This window comes from Pleurodeles waltl, chromosome 2_2 (assembly GCF_031143425.1).
Source record: "Pleurodeles waltl isolate 20211129_DDA chromosome 2_2, aPleWal1.hap1.20221129, whole genome shotgun sequence".
Classification (NCBI taxonomy): Eukaryota; Metazoa; Chordata; class Amphibia; order Caudata; family Salamandridae; genus Pleurodeles; species Pleurodeles waltl.
In genome coordinates this window covers 575,633,658-575,657,654 of record NC_090439.1, presented here as the reverse complement: position 1 = coordinate 575,657,654, position 23,997 = coordinate 575,633,658, and the positions used below count along the sequence as shown (strand labels likewise).

The following is a 23,997-nucleotide window of genomic DNA, read 5'->3' as shown; positions in this document are numbered from 1 at the left end:
AGGATGCAAGATCCACGCAGCCTGGGAGCACCAGCTACCTCCCCCAACACAACTGCTCCAGCTCGGCACAACCAGGGTGAAGGGCAGCACCCCGACCCCAAACACAGTCACGCGCCGACCTCACACGCTCAGAGGTCTCCGGGATCAACCAGTCTCCGCCGGCCAGTGGGGCACCCCACCCCACCCAGTTGGTCCAGCCGTCCTTCACACGTCTCCGCACTTACTTCACTGGCCCACTGCAGTCAGGCTCCGAAAACCTGGGGCTCCAAAACACATCCACTTACACTGTGCGGCCGCAGCCACGTCTCCAATACATATGCAGCCCGTTAAGTATAGTCTCAGAGGCGGTATCACAACCAGACAGCTCCCCTCCCCCATACCCCCCCTCCCACCCCCTACCGCACCAGCACGCCAGAAGGTCTGCAGTCCGACCTAACCGCCGATGATGCCTCTAGCTGGGGGAGATAGTCGCCCGCCTGCTGAGTTCAGCCTCCACAGGCAAATCACAGCCTCAGGCAGCAGGGTCTATCACTATATTCAAAGCAAGGCCCTCCAGCGTCACGAGCTCCAAACAACAAGGCCTTACTGAACCCACCCACACTGCTGGACATCTGGTGGAACCAGATTTTCACATTTGACAAGCCACCAACTGTGACCTGGACATAGGGTGACCACCTGTCATCGAGGCAAATTCTGGACAGGACTGTAACAAATTCAGGACAAAGGGTCAAAATTCAGCACCAAAATTCAGGACGAAGGGTCAAAATTCATGACAAAAATTCAACAACAAATGTCAGCTTTAAAGCCACATTCAAAAGAGGCAATACCCCATTACATTACTCTTTTTTTTTTACATAGCACTATTTATTCATTGAGGTCTTTTTGTGATTGACTCCTGGTATGCTACATTCAAGTTTCACATTACGTCCATGTTCAGTAGTAGATTAATGCCCTTCACCACACTGTCAATGCCATCGCACCTACACAAATCTACCCAGTCTTTCTTGGAGAGAAAGCAACAGCAAAATTTTGATTATGTTTATAAACATTTTAAAACTCATGGCAGACTAGTTGAGAAACATTAGTGTAAGTAACCTCCTTCTAGTTTAAACAAGTTGAACATAATCATCTGGCTCACCTCAAACTCCAGTGGACCTTTAACCTAAAAAAAAATAATGAGGCAGAGCAGATGGTGTGGGCAACAGTCTCAAACCTAAAGTCAGGATGTGAGGTACCCCCTACTTGTCCATAGTCTCACAGCACTACAGTGTATGTCCGGGATTCTACATTATCCCTAAGTGTCAAAGTACACATAAAATCTTCAAAATATTTGGGATGTAACTATCACAAACAAAATGTAAGAACATGAGAAAGTTTTCAAAATGTAATTAGTTTTTCTTTACCATTTGGTACTGTTTTCCCCTTTATATACAATTAGACCTCAGATTGAAATGGGAACCAATTACCTTTCGATACCTAGGGTTAAATAGCTACTATTTTGCCACTGATTTGCAGGATGGATGGATGGATGGATGGAGCCCAGTTTGCCTTTTGGTCTTCTCCCCTGCTTTCTGTAGTGGGTCATGTGGCACTAGTGAAGATGGTGTGCTACCCCGATTATTATTTTATTTTGCAAACATTTCCCTTCTCATCCCTCATGCCTTCTTCAGACACGCCACACATTAGATTTGGATACTGGAATGCTGTTGGGTAGCTCTTTCCTCTTTAAAGCTACCCGTGACTGCGGGGGGGATTAGGCCTTCTGGACTTAGAATGCTATTATTTAGCTGGCTGTCCACCCCCTGCATGAGATAGGGTTTATGTGTAAAGCCTTTAAGGAGGGCTTACTGCACTACTCATTGTTTTCTACTGACCATTCTACGGTACGCCATCCGAGGTTATCTTGCACAGCTTTTTCTTGCCTTGCTAGAACCTGTAAACTCACTGGCATAAAGAAACCCTGTGCTCCTGCACTACATTTGCATGGCCTCACTCAGAACGGCTGCCCTCAAAGCAGCTCCGTTGGCAGCATGATACAGGCGTCTTAAATTTGGAGGATTTGTTTCTGGGAGGCGAGCTACTAGATTTCCAAACCCTTGTAGCAGAATACTATCTTGACCCTGGTCAACTCCTTAGTTACAAACACCTTAAACAATCATTAAATGCCCTATTTGATGTCTGACAGCTATCACTAACCCTACATACGGTGTGCCAGAAGCTCTACACCACAGAGACTGGTGGCAAACTGATAAAATGGGTCTGCAAACCTTTCCTGCAACATGGAGACCAGTCCAGGGCTTCTTGACATTCTACCTGGGAGATTGATGTGGCCAAACCTCTGCAAGATATGGACTGGGCTAAAATACTGGACTTTCCCCACAAAGTATCCTGTGGCTGCCACTTAAAGTACATTCATAGAGCTTCCCTGGGAATGCATTCTGGCTGTTGCTTGCCATTGGCTTTGTGGGTTGTAACTCGCATTTCGTTGCTTTCAATTGTTTTAGGCTGTTCAACTTGAGTTTGTCCCTTCCCTTGCCCAAAGCTTATTTACAGTATCCTTTCTGAGTGCTCCCTCTTTGTAAACAGGCCTTTAAATCTGGTTCTTATCTCATCATATTTGCTGTACATTCATAGAACAAGGAAAAATGTCAGGCTCTGTGTTCTGGGAGAGCTTAATACTTACTTTTCTTTCTCTGAATTCAAAGTGAGAGGATTTATGTGACAATCTGGCTGGGTACTGAGGGTAGGAAACAGTGTTTTCTAGCACACAACAACATTTAAATGAACTGTGCAAAGATTTCTGAATATATCAGAATAAGGAACACAAATGAAGCACATTTTTGTCAATTCTGAACTGTGCTGGAAACAAATATGTTAATTTGATTAATACAAATCATAGCACTAGGTGATGCAATTTACTTACATCATCTGTGCACTGTAGAGTTTTATTAGAAATACTCTGTGCAAATATAATGGCCATTTCAATCAAAAACGTGTTGTCTGTAATTGCAATGTGCTAACACAATGCATACTCCACTCTACTCTGCACCACTCCACACCTCTGCACCACTCCACTTTACACCACTCCATGCCGCTACACTCTGGAACATTGCACTCTACTCCACTCTATGCGATGGCACTCTGTGCCATTCCACGCTACACCTCTCTACTCTGCACCACTCTACTTTATGCCAATGCATTTTGCGCTTCTCTACACCACTGGAGTCTGTGCCACTGCACGCTACACCACTCCAGTCTAGGCCACATCAGTCTACTCTGCACAACTCCAATCTATGCTACTCTGCAACACTGCACTGTACGCCAATACACTCTATGCTAAACCCCTTTACTCTGTAACACTCAACTCTATACCCCTGCACTCACCACCAATTGTGTGCATCACTCTAATTTACTCTGCACCACTGCACTCTATGCCGTGGAACTCTAGACCACTTTATGCCATTACACTCTATGCCACTCTACACAACTGCACCCTACCCTGCACCTCTCCACTTCACTCTACTTTGCACCACTGCACTCTATGGTACTGCACTCTTCTATGAAACAATCTCTTTTACGCCTCTGCACTCTCACTGCACTCTACACCACTCTAAGCCACTGCACTCTCCTTCAATGCACTCTATGCCAGTGCACTTTAAACAACTGAACTCTACTCTGTACCACTGTACTCTACACTACTGCTCTGTCATTCTACTCCACTGTACACCACTGCACTCTGACACTCAACTCAGCAACACTGCACTCTCCACTACTGTACTTTCCATCACTCTATTCTCTACTACTGCATTCTGCACCAATACGTTCTACGCCACTGCACTCTATTCCACCCTGCTCTGCATGACTCCACTCTATGCCACTGCACTTTACAGTACTATACTCCCCTTTGCACTATCCCACTCTACACTACTCTACTCTGCACCACTTTGTCACTGCACTCTATGCCACTCGAGTCTATTCTGAACTCTACACCACTGCACTATACACCACTCTACACTACTGCACTCTCTGCCACTCTATTGTACGCCACTCTACTCCACTGCATTCTCTGCCACTCTACTCTGCCCCACGCCACTCTGCCACTGCACTCTATGCCAGTGCACTCTAAATAACTGCACTGTATGTCACTGCACTCTACTCTGCGCCACTGTACTCTATGCCACTGCTCTCTATATCACTCTACTCCACTGCAATCTGACACTCTACTCTGCACTCTCTGCCACTTTACTCTACACCACTCTACGCAGTATTACTGCATTCTACACCAATACACTAGAGGCCACTGCACTCTATGCCACTCTCCTCTGCATCATTCTGTTCTATGCCACTGCACTCTACAGCACTGTACTCTACACCACTGCACTCTGCCACTCAAATCTACTCTGCACTGTACCCCACTACACTATACACCACTTCACTACTGTACACTCTGCCACTCTATTGTACGCCACTCTATGCCACTCTACTTTGCACCACTCCTCTTAGCACCACTGTACTCTAACATGCACCACCCTACTAATCTGTTCCTCTGCATTCTATGACACTGCATTGTAAGCCTCTGAATTCTTTGTTGCTGCATTCAGTGTCCCTTCAATCTACACCACTATATTCTGCCACTTTCTACGCCAATGCACTCTGCACCATTCAACTCTGCTGCATACCACCCCACTGTATGCCACTCTACGCAACTCCACAGTATGCCTCTCCTAACACGACACTCTCTGCAACTCCACTTTACAACACTCAACTCCACTCTTCGCCGTTCCACTCTGTGACACTCTGCATCACTCTCCTCTGTGCCACTAACCTTTAGCCATGCTGAACAGCAGCCACTCTGGTGTATTACATGGCTAAAACACAGTGGAAAAACCAATAACTCTTGTGCAGACGAGACCTATTGGGTTTGGAAATGTTTGATAGTACTGTGAGGTGGGGTGGGAGGCTCCCTGAAAGCACTGTGAATGTGTAAATCCTTGTTTGGAACATGCATTACACACAGCATAGTATAGGCTGCCACAAAATGTGCAAATACATTTAGTTTAAATAGTAAAATCCCTTCTAAAAAACAGATAAACAAAATATACAGATTATACCTAGTGCAAACATTTTTTATAACTATCCATTAAAACCACAAATTCCTCAGCCTGGAACACCCTTACAGTTCCTCTCTGAAAGAAAATATCTTTGCCATCAGAAAGCTTCAAGTGACTCCTTTGATTGAAGCAAGTACAGGTTTTCAAGCCCCTTTTACATTTGCAAATTTGACAGCTTCGCATATTTGCATTTCATTTGGGAAGCCGACACCCTGGCAAGAAGTCCTGTTTCTTATTTGTCTGCCCCTCCCTCGGGATCAAAGCTACGGAGACTCCCTGCCTCCCAATCAAGCTGGGAAAACTCAATTGTCCTCATTGCATTTTTCCTTTAGCTGAAAGACTAAAATTACCGACAAATGCTGTCCGTTAAGCCTTTCATCACAGATAACCGACAGAAGGGCTAAATTACGGGCAGTCCATGAAAATTAGGGATGGGTGGTCACCCTACCTGGACAGATCACGCCCTTGTCAGTTTCAACATACAGATCCAGCACCACCACTGCCATACTGACTCAAAACCTACTCTCGGCAGCTGGAAAAGTATCAAATTTACATGTTATATGATTTTGCGCTGCATCTACTTTATCACCTTTTTGTCTTTGCTGGAAGACCTAGATGGCTTCCAGTGGCCTATCTAAGACTGACCCTCTGAGCCTCTTGAAACTGCATTGAAGCTTTTTTTTTCTCATTTGATTGAGTAAAGGGCAGATCGCACAGAAGTAGCTGTGGAAAGGCAAAGTGGTATGCTGGAAAAGTACAAATCTCTTAGGACAGATAATCGTTAACCTGTAGAGATCAGGGACTGCCGAGGAGGTAGTGGCTTGGGGAAAATCCAGTTGAGCAGAACCTGGTGATGACAGAGTCAGAATGGGGAACATGGTGAAGCTGCTGCGTAGGGGAGATATATATGGTCGGGAGTGGAGAGCAGGAAAAGGAAAGGAGTAATTGCTGAGGTGGAAAATATGATGAAAATGAGTGAAGAAAGGGCACAGGATAAAAGGATGATGTAGCGGAATTGATAATGGGGGAGCAGAGCAGATGATGTACTGAAAACAGTGGGGAAAGTAGATTGCAGCAGACGATAACAGGTTTGAAAAAAAGGACAGAGGAAAGTAAGAAGATAGGCTAGTGGAATCTCATTAGAATAGCACATCAGAAAAGGAGATCGAGCTCATGGGTTTTCCCGACAACAGAGCTGGCAGTCAATATTAGAAAGCATAGCATAATGCAGTGATAGTTTGCTTTTTGGTTAAGTGTGTCTTCCCATAGTTGAGGTGAGGAAACAGAGAGGAGGGCAAAACAGGGCGTATACAAAACCTTCCTTTGCATATTATAATGAATTTTAAAAAGGAAGTGGTTTAAAGTAAGCCCATAGCTGAAACATTATGCACAAGCAATTTCATATGGCTATCAAGCCATTATAGTTACTAACAAAATCTCTTCTAAATTGACCAATTGTTGCATTTTTGTTTCAGGCACCACTTTTCCTGAAACTTTCAAGTTGGTTAGCAAAGTTAGTTGTAAAATAGGTACATTCAACAGATTATAATTTAAATTGTTCTACTACCCCTACTGTGAAAACAATAGTTGTAGAGCTAATAATACAGATATTAAAGAAAGAGCTATATCTAGTGGTATTAAAAACGTTTGCAAATGCAAACCAAGCATTACAGCTAAAAATAACATTATCACAGTGGACCCTTTATTTGATGTTAAGTAAATAAACACCTTTGCTGGCATCTAGTTGGATAAAAATACAAAAGATCCTATTTATTGAAATTCTGATTGCAGCAGTACCTGCCACGAGTCGTGGGCATAATTCCATCATGCACTGTCTTCTGCCTTTTCAGAAGTACTCACTGTTCATCTTTGAAGAGTCTAGAACAGTGGTTCTTAATTTTTTGACTTATGCAGACCCCATTGAATCACAACTGGAATCCAGGGACCGCCGACTCATTTCTACAAACAAAACCAACAACTGCACAAATATACATAACTGTATGAACTAAGCCCTTATACTGTTCTCTGCAACTGTATGTTGATTTGTGAGAACAACTACACAACGGTATAAGGCCCAGGTTGTATTCACAGATCAATAGGCAATGACATGAAATCAGAGCTATCAGCAGAAATTGTGGGGCAGAAGTAGTAAGTAGATAACATTGGCCTCAGACAGACACAGGACATCAATCAAGCTTGGTATGACCATAGCCAGAGACCATGCTGGGTCTTTGTGCCTACAGGTTACAAAGACAACAGTTGCATAAAAGTGAGAAGACCAAGTGCTCATTGGGCCAGTGTACATGCTGTCTACTGGTAAGTGTTACTTTATAATTAATTAATTAATCTCTGCTTAAAAGTGCAGGTGTGGCCCCCTTTCCAATACAAGAAATGTAGGTCCCTTGGATACTATAAGTACCTGACCATGTAAAACGATATATGTGAAAATGTGCAGCCTAGAAGGGCCTTTTGTTCTGTGTGCGTTTGTATGTACACACACACAGATCACTTTGTGATTACAACACTGGCTGTCTAAGTGTGCAGATGTGTTTTATTTTCTTGAAAATCATAAGTCATTAAAAAGTTCTTTTAGAAGCTGAATGGTTGTTCAGGGCAGAGCATGATTGAATGTGAACAGTGACTGTACCCATTCTGTTCTCTGAACTAGCAGTCGGTCTGTGATTAAAAATAATTTTTCATATGCTTCTGAATAGTTTTTTTAAAACCATTTCATTAATTTCATTAATGGATATGCCAAATACATTGGGGAGTTATTGCAGCAAACTTCGAGCAAGCCTTATGGTTATGCCAAACCATTATCCTTGTAAGGCAAACCACCTTTATATAGTTATGTAGCTCAAAATAGCTGTGATAATTGACAGAAAATAATGGTTAGAGGACATATGAATTTGCATACACCGTAAATAGGTAGCGTGGAGTCCCAGAGATCCGAGGACCACAGGTTAAGACCCACAGGTCTAGAATACTGTGGCTGTCCTAGTTTTGAGTTCCATGTCTTGATAAGCAGTCCCTTACATGACCAGATCTATTTGTTGTCTCTGTTTCAACACATAGTTTTAATCCATTGTGCCTCATGGCATGGGGATGTGCTGAATCAATTTCCATGGACATCCCTTGTATTCAGTTCAAAGATTTAATGGCTGACTGCAAATTTGAATGCACTTTTTCAGGGTACCCACATAGGGTTAGTAAGTGCTGCATTGTAGTCTCACTAAAGTGCAACACAATACTGACAATTGATGCCTCTTAACCTTGGTGGCAAGGAGCTGTTGTATGAAGATCCCCCTTTTAGTCTTGGTCATTCAAAGATAAATTATGCATCTGTTAGAATGGTAATGGATCCCTAGATGTTTGTTTTCATAATTGTTTTCACCTCCTGATAAGTACAGTTTGAAATGGTTTAGACATGTACCACAGCCTTCAGTTGATCACTGATTTTGACATATTGCTGTGTTTCAAAAATGTGCTGTGGATTTGTTGTCTGGACTGGCATTTCCTGGTTCACATACGTTTTGGCTGATGCATTGGGTGATTCAGTTGTGCGTTGTTTTCCATTCTCTCCCTTCCCCTTCCTCATAGCTTGAGGTGTTGCTTGATGCAGTGCTAGTTTTCTTGGGTGCTTAACGGTTTCACTGGTAAGTACTGCATTTCACTTATTCTCTTGCACTGTTCAATTCTTCTTATGCTGTCATTAAGGGCTTGAACGTATGGGGCTAATAGGAGCTAACCAGATATTGGACATGTCTCAGTTCTGAGTGCATGCATAAGCCCAAAGAATCTTTTTTTCAAGTTGTTCTGGAGGGGATTGGTATACCCATGTGAAAAACACTTAAAATGAAGACTTGCAAGGGTCACATGAGCATTATGGGTAGGTAACATTTTGCTTTTTCCCCCCAGAATGTAAGTCAGCTGTCTCCAGATAGTCCTTTACCTCAACTTCCGTTGCCGCACATTAACACCTCAGCAACACGTGTTTTCTTTGGTCATGATCGGCGACCAGCAGAAGGTTTGTAACATAACTAAATACTTTCCATTTTTAAATATTTTTGTGTATCTGATATATAGTGTTCCCTTTTAACATTAAACAAATAGGATGCTACATAATGTTTAGACCTTACTGTGCTTTCATCTTAGAAAGTTTTATTGATTACTTTTTTCTTCCATGTTTGAAGACCCCATCTTCTCAACTGGAATGAACATCCCTGTTATAGCTTATCTAATATTTCCTTACCATCTCCTTTGCTAGCTGCTTTTTTGTCCATGTAATGTACCACTGCTTGAAGCTACTTTAGGGCGTATGGTGAGGTAGTGTAGCTGGGACTGGGGCAGGATGTGGCAATCTTAAGATATCTGTTCTGAGTCATGTGATTCTGATAGCTTCCTCTAACTGCTGATTTCTAGAATATTGTCCTAATGCCAGACAGGATCTGCATAATTATGAAGCAGTGCTCCCACGTGCCGATAGGTGGTGTCATGCTGCTCCTCACTGACTCCTTACCGCCCTATAAGTGACGAAGTGCATCCAAGAACCAGCCCTGCGTGATGGTGTCAGTTTCTTCCATTCCACACTTTGCAGTGCAGTTTAGGAGCTTCACTCCACCCTTTATTGGTCTTCCGATGACTCCAAACCACTCTTTGATAAGTGTGCTAGAGATGATGTCCCCCACTGATGAAAACAGCTGGATTCAAGTTGTGCTGCAACTGCAGTAAGCGGATGTCTGTTGTGGGCCCACACCAGGTGTGCCTTTTTGTGCCCGGGCACTGGAAATGACCTGAAGTTGTGTCAAATACACCTTAATGCACCCAATGTGATTTGATGCTGGGAGGCAAAGTTGTATCTTGATCAACATAAGTAGTCATGCTCTTCACACAGGTCCCACTCAATTATTTGGGCCCGTTTGAAATTGCTGTGTATGTTGAAGTACAAGGGCAGTGTGAGAAAGGGAAGCAGGACTTGACCTCATCCTCCCATTCTGGCTCCGAAAGGAAGGCATGAAGGGTTTGAGGTGCTCTCCCTCAAGGTCACTGTTGATGAAAACAATACCTTAGTTCTTACCAGTGGCCCTGAGTTTACCAGGCTATTGTCAACCTTGCAGGAGATCGAGGCCTTCAAAGAGTCCTTGCAGCATATCTTTAGTGCACTTCTGGCTCCGTCTGGTGTGTCTTTGAGCCCCACACAACTTCATGGTCCTCCAGTCAGGTTACCACTGGCGGGTAATTACACGTTGCTGTGTCTGTGCCGACTCCTGTTCAGATTTCCACTCTGGGCCATCCCCTATGTTGAGACAGTCTCCACCAGCGCCAATTAATGATCCGGTTCAGATGCCTATGTTGGAACCTGAACCAGCATTGGCTCGAGCTCCACTGATATTGTAGGTAAACCCAACTGTTTGTCATGGATTCAAAGCAGATTCCTCTGCTGCAATGCAACTGTCAGCAGAGGCTCATTTTCTTTTTTGTTCTGACTGATCCTGTGCCGGAACAGGGTGCAGCTCAAGATAACGACGATGATGAGGGGCATACTTTGCTCCCCCTGCCATTATGCTGTTGATGCCTTATACTTTGATTTACAAAATGCCAGCAGGCATGATGCCTTGCCTGGTACAGAGCTTGACTTGCCACATGGGCCACCAACGGAAGAAAGTGGGTCATTTGCACTGGTGGCTCGGAGGGCAGCTGAGGTACTAAAGCTCAAGTTTCCCCTCTCTGGGCCAGCAACATCAGAGCTCATGTTTCAATTTTATGACACCCTCATACCTGATCGAAACCATGTTCTTGCCTTTTGGCAGTTGGCCAGATGACCTAGGCCCGCATTCGGTTATCTAGATTTTCTCAACAACTCTGGAAAGTCTCTTCATCAAAGCTTGACCCAGTAAGGTGAATCTTAATTCATCTCCGACCAATCTCCTGGATTAGCTGGCAGTGAGATCCATAAACTCAGTCTGTTTGTTGAACCTTTGGCTAGATGATACATGACAGGGCACAGCAAGGCATGTCATATTTGCAGGCTTGGAAACCATGCAATCCATTGATAGGGCAGTCAGTACCATTGTTGTGTTGTGCTTCACAGGCCTGCCTGGAAGAGTTCAACCAGACTTTCTCCACAGCTATCACTAATGGACATGCCCTTTAATGGCTCTCATCTCTTCCTACAGAAGGTGCGCTCCACTCTGGAACACGTTAGAGGCATTAGGGCTTCAGTGTTTTCTTTAGGGCTGTTCATCCCTACACATCAATTTCATCACCAAGTCAATAAATCTATGGACAGCCTTCACAGCCAGTGATGCAGCAGACCGCCCAGTCCTTTTGGGACTTTGAAATCAGAAGCAGAAGACAGTGCAAAGGATAACAGGAACACAAGTCTGGAAATTGCTCTTCCCCTGCCACAATGTCCAACAAGGCTTTTCAATTTGTCTTCAGCAGGTCACACCCAAAAAATGGAGAGGGCAGGATTCACCACTTCCTCCCAGGTTGGCAATCCATCATGTCCGACAGATGGATCTTTCAGATTGTTCAAAAGGGCTATGCCCTACCTTTCCATACCTATCCTCCGAGGTAGGCAATCCATCACATCTGACAGATGGATCATGCAGATTGTTTAAAAGGGTATATCTGCTTTACCAGAAAAAGTTCAGAAAGCATCTCTTCCTCATGCTGCAGGGGGTAGGAATGTGCTCTCCAAGTGTTGCCCAGTTTTGCACAGGCGTTGCCTGCAGTTCAAGTTGGGCCAGGAGGAGGTTTAGTCTGCAGTGCTTCACTTCGGCTTCACCAGTTCATGAAAGTTGTAGCAGTGGTCGCTGACCATCTTGTGCAGTCGGAAGTTCTTTTATTCCCGTACCTCTGGCTGCTGAAGGCGAGTTTGTCGCAGTCAATCATGAACCATCTTCAGACAACAGCAGAACTCCTAACTTCATTGGGGTTGGCTATCAACGACCAAAGTCCCACCTGATTCCTTCACTGAGGCTTCCACTCATTCGGGCGATCCTATATACTGTAGATTTCAAGGCTTGTCCTCCTTCACAGTGAGTCTGGGACATTTAGGCTCTGATGCCGATATTTCAAACTTGCTGTCATGGTCGCTCTGAACATTAGTTTGTTTTCCCCTCAGTGCTCCCAGAAAGACCCCAATACCAGACCAATCCTCTCTGGGTACGTTCATGGAGATACAAGGCGCGGTTGTCACACGTCCCAAGCAGTAAGAATATAGCTCAACAGGCTGCCCCTGGGGGTATTTCAGGAGGCTTTAGTTTGCCTCACATTCAGTAGTCGTCAAGGGGAGAAGACCTGTCATCACCAAAAATGTTTGTTACCCAAAAGCCACCCTGGACCATCAGTATGTGCACCAGCATGCTCTGAACTAATGGTCTACGGTGAATCCTCTCGTGGAAACCTCTAGAAACCGTTGTGCAAGTGTTCAGAAGTCTTGGCATCCCTTTAAAAATGTTGAGGGCATAAGTGCCACTTCCTCTAGACCACACCCTTGAAAGCAGTCTGTGTGCTTAATGGGACTGTGATGCAACTTGCCTGCAGCTGTCCTCCAATGGTTGTCACCTAAGAACACCACCAAGCGAGGTAATCTTGAGAGCATCATTGTCACTTGTCCTGTTAAGGGAATTTGTAACAGGACACTTTTGAGGCTCACTATATTTGGGAGACTAGGTGTTCTGGAGACTCAATCCTGAGGACAAAAAGAAACTAACCTAAAGTGAGGCTGGTGATATTCACATTTAGCACCAACCACAGTTAACTCAATCCTAGACACCTTAACTGAATAGAGAAACCTTGGTCAGTGCAGCCAGGTACTAGCCTTTAGCAAGTTGAGTGGATAAAAAATTGTATGCTTATAGAATGTGTTTAGTGTACTAAATGTGTAACAAAAATGAAGATGTGATTTCTTCTGCATAGACTTGGAAGCACAAGATGAGTATCTCCTTAAAATAAGAATGGAGAGAATAGAGAGAGTTCCGGGAATTGATGACCGATGGCATGCGGTTGGCCTTTTTCTTATTTTGTCATGTACCACTTTCACTTCGATGTTCCTTGGAAGTTGGCACTTCTTGTTGGCCACTCCACTGAACATCAAGGGACATGGTAATGTAATCCTCGTGTATCACTCCTGCTGGGCCAATTACCACAACAATCCTTTTGATCAGAGGTTTACCTTGGGTTCTGACACTCGCTACTGGATCCTAATGAGGGTGGATCTGCTTTGAATGTTAGCCTTGTGCATCCTCCTGTTGACTCTGTCATTTGGCAAATGCAAGACCTGCAGTGGAACCAAAAATTCCCTTAGCATAAAGACTGCCTTTCTGATCCAATCCATGTCTTGAAGTAGGTGGCCCGAGATCTGCAGTGGTCACTTGCCGATTACGGTCTGTCCTGCTGCAGATCTCCCTCCCTGCCCCTACAAGAGCTGACATTTATGACAGATGCATTGGGAACATGGAGATCTGACATTTCTAGTCTCTAGTGCAGGACTGGTTCTACATCAGCCACCAAATGGGTGCAGTTTGCTGTGTGAAAAGTTATGTATGTTTGTTGTGTGTGTTGCTGTAGATAGACATGCTCTGCTTACTCCTGCCATCTAGTGTTCGGCTCAGATGTTTCCAAGCAATTATTCAAAGAAATACTTTTGAGCCCTGGGATGCACTGTGACTGTACACTTGGGAGGCAGTGCGCGGCACTCTGTGACTCCATGTTTTTTTTTTTCTGCCGTTCGGTTTAGATCTGTACAGACCGGGCTCTGAGACTTGACTTTTCCTTCGTGATCCTTCGGACTCACACAGTGAATCTTCAACAGCTACCCTTGGAAAAAGCTTTGTCGTCTCTGTTTCTTCTCTCAATAATGCTATCAGAGTGCCCACTTGGCCCTCCAGCGCCACTAACCTAGTCTCCCAAAACCAAGGCCCTCGTGCCCTCCCCTGCACATCGACAGCTTTCACACTGGAGATTGTAGAGCCATCCACGGTAATTGAATGGACACTCTTCTATTACTGCCCCTTATGCCACAAGTAGTACCGAAGGTTGGATCACCACAAGGTTTGTAACCTTTGCCTCTCCCCGGACCACAACAGTGCCTTGTGTGAAGCTTGCTGCAAGAGAGAGGCATTTGGAGAAACGAAAAATACATCAGCAGTCTGACACTGACATGCCAACCATCTTAGATGAATAGGAACGCTTCAGCACAGAGGAAGGCAAGAATGCCAGCCTTATGGTCTCCCTGTCACATCAGCCTTCGTCCAATCCAGAGGACATCTCTTCTACCTTTCTACCCTCCAACTGTTGGAATGAAGACCTCCACAAGGGTCGTAAATACGGTCGGCCCAGCACCCACTTCAAGCCTTCCAAGAGGCTTCACGTTGAGGCAGAGCACTGTTCTCGAGGAAGTCTGGCACCAAGCCTTGTGCACAAAGTGCAGCAACCTCCAGGGGCCCCACTGAATTCAAGCTCTAATCGGCACACTATGAATATCTCAGATCCAAAAAAGGACCCACCATGGGCATCGACCTCCAAGACCACAGACAAGTCTCGACTCCACCCAAAGCTGAAGGCCCCTTTGATGGTAGTGCCTAAGCCTCAAACAGAGGATAAATTACTACATCGGCTAGTTCCAAAGAAGGCTTTTAGTTTCTATATTAATTGTACAAGAGAACACATATGCAACCTTTTTTTTTTTTTTTTGGTTCACAGGAGTAAAGAATGGAAAAACTGTGCAAGACAGTCCCATCTCCTGCTCTATCGTACTCAGTATCAAGATCTGCTGCGCATTAGCAAAGAAACAGCCTCCTGAAGGCTTGCAGGCTCATTCGACCAGAACTAACAACTGCTACTACTGTGTTGACATGTACTGTCCTACACCTGTCCTGGATATTTGTCAGGCAGCTACATGGGCAACGCTCTGTACAGTCACAAAGCTCTACTGTCTGAACAGCAGGGTCTGTTGAGATGGTCACTTTGCCTGCTCGGTTGTGAAGGTTTTGGGTTTGAGATAGTTCACACACCCACATCCTGGGGAGTACTGCTCTGGTATGTATTCTAAGGTTAGGAATCTGCTGTTAGAATTCTCTTTCGGAAGAACAAGCTACTTCCCTTCAGTAACTCTCTTTCTGGTAGAGACTCTTCCAAACCCCAGATTCCTCAGTGACACTCCTATCTTCCCCGTTGCATGAATTGGACTCTTTTGCTGAAAATGGTCCCAATCTGCACTGGTCACAACCATTTTTATTTTGGCTCTGCTTCTGCGAGTGCAGAAGCGTCAAGGAAGCAATTGATGTCTGCGTGCATGGGTGGTGCCTAAATAGACGAGTGCACTTCACAGCCGGTGCGGATAGCATCAACATAGAGTTAGAGGCGCCACCTCCCGGTGCACAGCAATGGTGCTTCAAATTTTTCTGGATCCAGCCCAATGCCTGGGGAATTTTATAAGGTGAGGAATCTGCCATCAGATAAGGTGTCTACCAGAAAGAGCGCCACTAAAAATAATTAACTTGCAGATCAACATCTTTGACTGGGTAGACCACAGAACCTAGCTCTTCATCCCTCCTGCCAGATGAGTTTCCACAAGGGAGTACTGAAGAGGATTTGAATTGTAGGGTTTTCAAGTCTTATTCTTCTGTGAGATTCTCCAAACATATGCTCTGTCTTCTATTTTCATCAACATCCACAAGGAGCAAGTGTGTCTCTGCAAGAAAAAAAAGCTCCAATCACAATTATGCAGGTGGCACCTACCTATACATGAAGGTGACATCCTGGGATTTCCTCTTGGAACTGAAATCTTTTCTTGACTTCCTGTTAAGCTGAGTGGGATATAATAGGCTAAATGTGAATACCCTAAAGACAGAATTTCTTATCATTCACTTAGGCCTCTTATACCTCTGTCAGACTTTTTCTCTTAAATTATCTTGCTTGCTAGGTGATTGGGTTTCCTTGTGGGCTCATTTTTCATTGTTAAACATTCTAGGAAAATCTAGAAAAACAGCACTCTTGGCATCTTTTCCTCCTTTAGAATTCTACCCAGTCTCGCTTTGGTTTACTGAATCCTACTGTTCAGCAGAGCTCAAACTGCAATTTGCAGACAAGCTATCACAATATAATAAGGATATTTGCTTGTCCTACTCAGTTTTGAAACCGAAATATAGGGAATGCTTAGAACATGCAAAGGAAACATTCAAAGTTGTAAGAACGGATGAAGCATATCATTTGAACATTAAAATGACCTATTCACACTGATTTATTGATAACGATGCAGTAGGTCAGAGACAAACGGTGTGTATGCAGCATTGAAAGCTCACAGACAAGCTAAAAATAGTAGATACCTTGCATAGATTTCTATTATAGGCAACTATATTCAACCTCCCTGCCATTCATCTGCAGATTGAATGAAATATATGCAGTTTGAGACAGGCAAGAGATGCATTCTTCTCCTGTACATGTAGATATATAGGTGTGGGGGGTTTGGAGGGGTGAGTTGTGTGTCTGTGTGTGGCAGGGGGAGAGATGTGCGAAGGGGGTATTTAGTAATCATCAACAGATAAACGGCATCTGATAGAAACGTCTAGCCGCAGATTCCTTACCTTACAATATTCTTCAGGTCTTAAACTGGATCCAGAAACTTTTGGTGAATAGTACTCATGTGCGCCTGTAGATGGAGTTGTTTGGCTCCACATTGCATTGTCTGCTGTGGAAGTGACGTGTGTGGTGCCTACATAAGTGCCACCCTAGCACGCTGACGTCAGTACTCTTATTTCTTCCTGTGCCAGTGCAGATCTGGAGAGAGCTAGCCCTAGTCACTTTTTGACTGACCCTTTTTCGACCTTTTGTTGAAAAATGTTTGAGACTTTGTCTCCTTGTGTGCAGGATGTCCACCAGAAAGACCCCAGAAACCATGTGGCGCCTGTAACTGGCAGATGTTGGTGACGGACCCATTCTTGGTTTTCTCCTGGTGTCTTGAATGAGATCACAGTGGCAAGACATGGAAGGATTGACATGCCAAGGCACTGAGGGAGCAATCGCTCAAGCTGCTTGCTGCCTGACTTTGAACGACTCCACGACTCTCCAGATCTCGGTCACGAGGAAGGTTCCAGGATCGTTTGTGAAGTTGTACTTGGCAGTTGTCATCTCATTCCAAGTCATCTGGTAAGTCCCACAAAAAGAAGTTGTCGAAAAGGTATTAGACTGAACTCCACAAGTGTTTGGATGAGTCACTGGGGCATCGGCACTCAAGGCCTAGCTCCATGGTGGAGCTCGTGCCTGGGCAGTTTCTGCACCTCCCTGAATTTCCGGGAGCAACCCTGGCCCAATTCAGAGAGTTCTGCAAGTCCATGAACCTAATCTTTGGGCAGCCTGACCCCTTTGGAGCACCCTTGGGCCCCACAGGTCCAAGTGGACCCCTACCGGTCTTCTGTCAGTGGGTTTGCCCTTGGCGTCAGTCAGGCCCCAGGGATCCATTGACAGATCTGGAACAGTGCCAGTCCAGCGACTTCGACCTTCCTAGGCGCCAACTCCATCATCATTCCTAACTCCTGTATGAAGCCAAACAGATGTCGTCTGACGTATATGCCGACCAAGAGCAGACTCCCCATATGAGTCAGCATCTTATTACTGTGACAGGCCTGGATTGGGTGATGAGTGGGAGGGGCCTGCAGACCCTTATTATTGTCAAACAGAAGATTCAGAGGACTAACAGCACGAGGATCTGGTGGTGTAGTGTGGTCAGTTTTACGTATATTTTGCGCATTAGCTTCAGGCCTTAGGCCTCTGTGCACTTTGCCCTAAATATATTTTATTCATTTGCTAACAGCTTAGAGCCTCTGTGCACTTTACTCTAAATGCTTTCTATTAGGCTTCGTACTGTTATTTTACAGAATAGCCAGTTCTACGGTGTTGTTTTTTTATTCATATCACACTGTTTTGCCTACTTCAGCACTGGAGTTCTTCATAACATATTCACTCTGTGCTTTAGTCAAGGATACAGTCTGGTACATTGCCGATAGACGTGGTAGGAGTCTAGACTTGCCATTCCTGCGCAGGAACATTTTGTGATCACGATGACATGTTAGTTATAAAATCACTTCCTTGTCCCAATACATGCAGAGGGAGATTCCGACCAGGGAACCACAACTAGACACTGACTGCTTCGTTGCAGATGCTGAACCAGATCACAGGCCTTTGCTCAGGTATGAGTGTGTCCGTCTCCCTAGTGATACAGAAAGGCAAGCTGAAAGCTTAACATGCTGTGCTCTAAATAGAACAAGCAGAGGGAGAGTAGAAACGGTTAGGAATTATGATAGCTTTATTTCTATGTTTTACTCTCCTGGTTACTATATCAATCCTACTATGTTGTATTGTTCTGGTTATTGCGGCTCACGCCTTAATATCTAAAATACAGTCGTTTTATTAAAACATTATATAAAACTTATACTGTCTTTGTCATTTGTATATGAGACCATATAGTGAATGAGAGAGTTGGTTTGGATCTGAGTGACCACGACTTCCCTGAGAAGTTCCAAAGATGTCATGCGCTCGGCTGCCCAATCATTTCTTCCCCGTGGGAGAAATGAGGCACTGCTAGTTAGCCGGAGCAACAACCGGATTTAGGGTGACAGAGTTCCTTACACGTGGGTCAGACTCAGTCCCCCATACCGTTATCGATCCTGCTGCCTAGAAATCCAGTAGTCTCATTGAGGATAATGAGAGCCCACGCGACAGTGGATGCCTGTGGTCTGTACATCAGCCCAGACACTGGCCCCAGTTTCCTCACTTAGCATCACATTCTGGAGTGTTTGGTGGTCCTGGCCTCCACCTCCAAAACCAAAGCTGGCGCATTCCCTACCACACCACAGGACAGGGAATCTAAAAGGCTGGATACCTTCTGGAAGAGATTATTCTCTACTGCCAGCCTGGCACAGCATATCTCTTGGGCTGATACTCCTGTACAATCTGGGACTTTGTTGCACAAGTGCAACCCATGGTCACAGAGGATGCCCTAGCCATACTCTCTCAAACAGTTGGCTGATGGGAGGGATGCAACCAAGTTCACTGTAAGATGTGAGCTGGACATAACAAACTCACTGGGCAGGGCGTTTTTATCGTCGTTGGCCTGTAGTCATCACACCTGGTTGAGAACCACTGGCTTTTCTGGGTATGTCCAGCCTTTGCTCATGGACATGGCCTTTAATGGCTCCCATCTGTTTGGTCAGAAGGTGGAGACAGTAGGGCTATGGCCAGGTCCTTGGGCCTTTCTTTGGCTCCTCACCAACCCCAGTCCTCCTTATGCCTCTTTCAAGGCCATGGAACGGGTTTCCAACCACGTCTCTACACTCAGTCACCACAGCAATCAAGCTTTCTAATCCTTTAATGACTGAGGACACAGTTCCCACAGACCATGCGGGACAGGGAGTCAGAAGTTGGGTCAGTACAGCCCCCCTCCCCGCCAGCAACCGCAGCCTCCAGCCCTCTTTAGTTTTCCTCCAACCATCATGGGCATCCAGTAGGAATCAGGATATGCAGTCACCTGCACCACTGGAGGTCAATAACATCCTACCATTCTCAACACAGTGCAGTTTCGAGCCTATCCTTTTGAGCAGCGAGTCCAGAATTGTAGTACTATGATTTAGATGTTTCGTCGTCTGTCTGGCTTTCAGTGAGATCCACCCAGAAGTTGTTGGACTGCATGGCCTCCTTCATCCTGCTTGTGACATATGCTCGCTGGCATATACATTCTTTAGAGTGGGACCAGAAGTCACTGTGGGCGCAGCATCAGGGGAATCTCTCCAATGTGGTTCAAAGGACAGAGAGAACTGCAAAAGACATGCAGTGGTGGCTGACGAACTGTGATTGGGTCAGCGGCTGATCCCTTTCCCTTCTCCAACCAGAGCTGGCTGTAGTAACAGATGCATCACTCCTCGGGTGTGGCAGCCATCTGGAAGAGGAGGAGATCAGAGGAGACTGGTATCTGGCTGAATTCGGGCTCCATGTCAATCTGTTGGAACCTTGGGAATTTGGGATGGCATTGAAAGCCTTTCTTCCTTCAATCAGGGGAAGCGTGGTACAGGTGTTTACAGATAACACCACCTCCATGTGGTATTGCAATTAACAGGACAGAGTGGGGAGGTGAACCCTCTGTCGAGAGGCTCTCCGTCTTTAGACATGGAGGTGGCGTAAGGTCTCTCCCAACAGTGGGGAGAGCCTTGGTTAGATCTGCATGCCTCCACTGAGAACATGCAATGTCAGCAGTTATGTGCGCTGGACTTTCCAAGGCATCTGTCGCTTAGAGAAGCTTTTTGTCTCAAGTGACACTTTGACCTCCTGTATGTTTTTAAATCTTCTAGAGACGTCTAGTTGCAGATTCCTTACTGTAGAATTTCCTCCAAGCATCAGTCTGGATTTGGAGATTTTTCTTCGAGCAGTACCCCCATGCGCCATTAGGTGGAGACAGTCGACTCTGCATCCATCGTTGGCATCTTGGTCGCCGGATATGATGTTGTGGGTCGTATATAGGCACCACCCTGGCAATCGGATGTCAGGTTTTTTTTCTGCACCAGCCAACATGCAGATCCGAAGAGTGTTACCCCTACTGTCTCTTTATGACTGGCCTTTCGACTTTTGGTCAGTGTTTTTTTTTTTTTACTTCTTGGTCCGTCGAGGATGTCGTCACAGAAGACCGGCTTCAAGCCCTGCAACTCCTGTCACCTTTCGATGTCAGTGATGGATCCGCAACTCATCTGCCTCCGGTGTTGGGAGCACGGCCCTAAGTTGCGCTCAAACTGTCGGGCTATGAACCCGAAGATTTTAGGAACGGTCATCAAAGCTAAAGCTACCCAGGGCCCGGTGTCCAGCTCCGCATCACTCCCGATCTCGGTCGAGTGGAAGGTGCCAAGACCGCTCGCAGAGCCACCACCACTTGTCACCGTCCCGTTTGAAATCATTGGGACACTCAGGTAAGCAAAAGAAGAAGTTGAAAAAGCACAAGCGATCTTCAACTTAGCCCAGTCGGTCGGGCGATGTGACGCAGGTGGAAAGCATCCTCGCTCTAGGCCTCTGTCTTCGGACCCTACTTCTGGGTCGCCTCCGCACCTCCTTGAGTTTTTGAACTTTGGGCAGTCCGGCCCTGCCGAAGGGCCTTTGGACCTGCAGGGGCCTCTTCGGATTCTGCACCAGTGGCTTTGGCTCCGAGGGGCACTCAGGGGTGTGCTTACCCTTTCCCAATTACAATTTTGACATCTGGTTCGGACGCTGCCCGGGCCCACAAGCGACTTCGATCCTATACTCATTGCTGACTCCGACAAGGAGCTGGAGCTGTGTCACTCAGTACTGATTCTGACTTCTTCGGGGGCCTTGATCCCTCAGTCGGATCCTGACCCTTTTTCTTATGGGTGCAAGTTTGGTAAGAGTATGGAGAGGTCGCTGGACCTTTTAGAATATTAGCTAGAAAACCTATGGACTGCGCTCAGGAACTCGGTGAAGCCAGTGGTCTGGATACCTCCCCTGACGCTGGTATGCTTTCTCCCCCTCCCATGGCTACGGAGGAAGAGGCTTCTTACTCCATGGTGGTGCGGAGAGCAGCTGAGGTCTTGGGCCTCGAGCTGCCTTCATTGGCAGTCAAAACTAACCTCCTGACTGAAGTGCTTCAGCCTGGGGCTTCCATGCCTAAACCCCTTTTCGCCCTTTTACTAAACCCTCACTGATCCACTGAGGACTTGGTCCGAACCCAGCAAAAAGGGGCTCCTTGTGAATAGGACAATAGCCTAATGCCATAGACCTGCGCCTAGCAACTCGGCTTTCCTAACCAAACACCTCACCCCAGGAGCTTGGTAATTCAAGCTTCAACATCCCATGGCGCATTCCCTTCCGCTTCCATGAATAGGAAATCCAAAAGGCTGGATCATCTGGGGAAAAAATGGTTTTCTTCCTCCAGCCTGGCATTGCGGTCCATGAACACTGCATGCCTCTTGAGCCGTTAAACCCATACTTCATGGGTCACAGTCGCACAAGTGCTGCCACAGATCCCGGAGGAGGCCCGGGCCATTCTCTCCCAAGCTGTAGCTGATGGGAAAGACGCAGCTAAGTTCACGATCAGATGTGGGCTGGATACGACTGACTCTCTTGGCAGATCAGTTGCTTCGACAGTGGCCTTGAGGCACTACACCAGGTTAAGGACATCTGGCTTTTCAGAGGATGTCCAATCCACTCTGATGGACATCCCTTTTGGCACCTGTAGGAGGCTGGCCTGGTTTGTAGTGGGTACCAAGGGGTACTTACACTCTGCACCAGGTCCAGTTATCCCTTATTAGTGTAGAAGAGGTGTTTCTAGCAGCTTAGGCTGATAGAAGGTAGCTATAGCTGAGCAGCTTAGGCTGAACTAGGAGACATGCAAAGCTCCTACTATACCACTGGTGTCATATGCACAATATCATAAGAAAACACAATACAGAGATATACTAAAAATAAAGGTACTTTATTTTTATGACAATATGCCAAAGGTATCTCAGTGAGTACCCTCAGTATGAGGATAGCAAATATACACAAGATATATGTACACAATACCAAAAATATGCAGTAATAGCAAAAGGAAGTAATGCAAGCAGTGTATAGTTACAATAGATTGCAATAGGAGCACATAGGTATAGGGGCAACACAAACCATATACTCCAAAAGTGGAATGCGAATAACGTATGGACCCCAAACCTATGTGAGCTTGTAGAGGGTCGCTGGGAGTGTAAGAAAACAGTGAGGGTTAGAAAAATAGCCCACCCCAAGACCCTGAAAAGTAGGTGTAAAGTGCACCTATATTCCCCAGAGAGCACAGAAGTCGTGATAGGGGAATTCTGCAAGAAAGAACAACACCAGCAATGCAACCAAAGTGGATTTCCGGACGAGAGTACCTGTGGAACAAGGGGACCAAGTCCAAGAGTCGCGACCAAGTCGGGATTGGGCAGATGCCCAGGAAATGCCAGCTGAGGGTGCAAAGAAGCTGCCACCGGATGGTAGGAGCTGTGGATTCTGCAAGAACGAAGAGGACTAGGAACTTTCCCTATGGAGGATGGATGTCCCACGTCGTGAAGAAGCTTGCAGAGGTGTTCCCACACAGAAAGACCGCAAACAAGCCATGCTAGCTGCAAGGGTCGCGGTTAGGGTTTTTGGATGCTGCTGTGGCCCAGGAGGGACCAGGATGTCGCCAATTGCGTGAGGAGACAGAGGGGGCGCCCAGCAAGACAGGGAGCCCTCACAGAAGCAGGCAGCACCCGCAGAAGTACTGGAACAGGCACTACGAAGAGGAGTGAACCGGAGCTCACCCGAAGTCACAAAAGGAGATCCCACGACGCCGGAGGACAACTCAGGAGGTTGTGCACTGTAGGTTAGAGTGTCGGGGACCCAGGCTTGGCTGTGCACAAAGGAAATCCTGGAAGAGTGCACAGGAGCCGGAGCAGCTGCAAATCACGCGGTACCCAGCAATGCAGTCTAGCGTAGGGAGGCAAGGACTTACCTCCACCAAACTTGGACTGAAGAGTCACTGGACTGTGGGAGTCACTTGGACAGAGTGGCTGAGTTCCAGGGATCATGCTCGTCGTGATGAGAGGGGACCCAGAGGACCGGTGATGCAGTTCTTTTGGTGCCTGCGGTTGCAGGGGGAGGATTCCGTCGTCCCACGGGAGATTTCTTCGGAGCTTCTAGTGCAGAGAGGAGGCAGACTACCCCCACAGCATGCACCACCAGGAAAACAGTCGAGAAGGTGGCAGGATCAGCGATACAAGGTTGCAGTAGTCGTCTTTGCTACTTTGTTGCGGTTTTGCAGGCGTCCTGAGCAGTCAGCGGTCGATTCCTTGGCAGAAGGTGAAGAGAGAGATGCAGAGGAACTCTGATGAGC

The 23,997-nt window shown here is 46.1% G+C and overlaps 1 protein-coding gene across 3 annotated transcripts in view; it reads left to right on the top strand.

Moving 5' to 3' along the window:
- TRAPPC8 (trafficking protein particle complex subunit 8) overlaps positions 1-23,997 on the top strand; it is a 1,010,076-nt gene that overhangs the window by 554,447 nt on the left and 431,632 nt on the right. For all 3 annotated transcript variants that reach the window (XM_069220084.1, XM_069220082.1, XM_069220083.1), the window contains one exon: positions 9,030-9,138. In XM_069220084.1, coding sequence (XP_069076185.1) covers positions 9,030-9,138 — 109 coding nt within the window. The remainder of the gene's footprint in view (positions 1-9,029; positions 9,139-23,997) is intronic.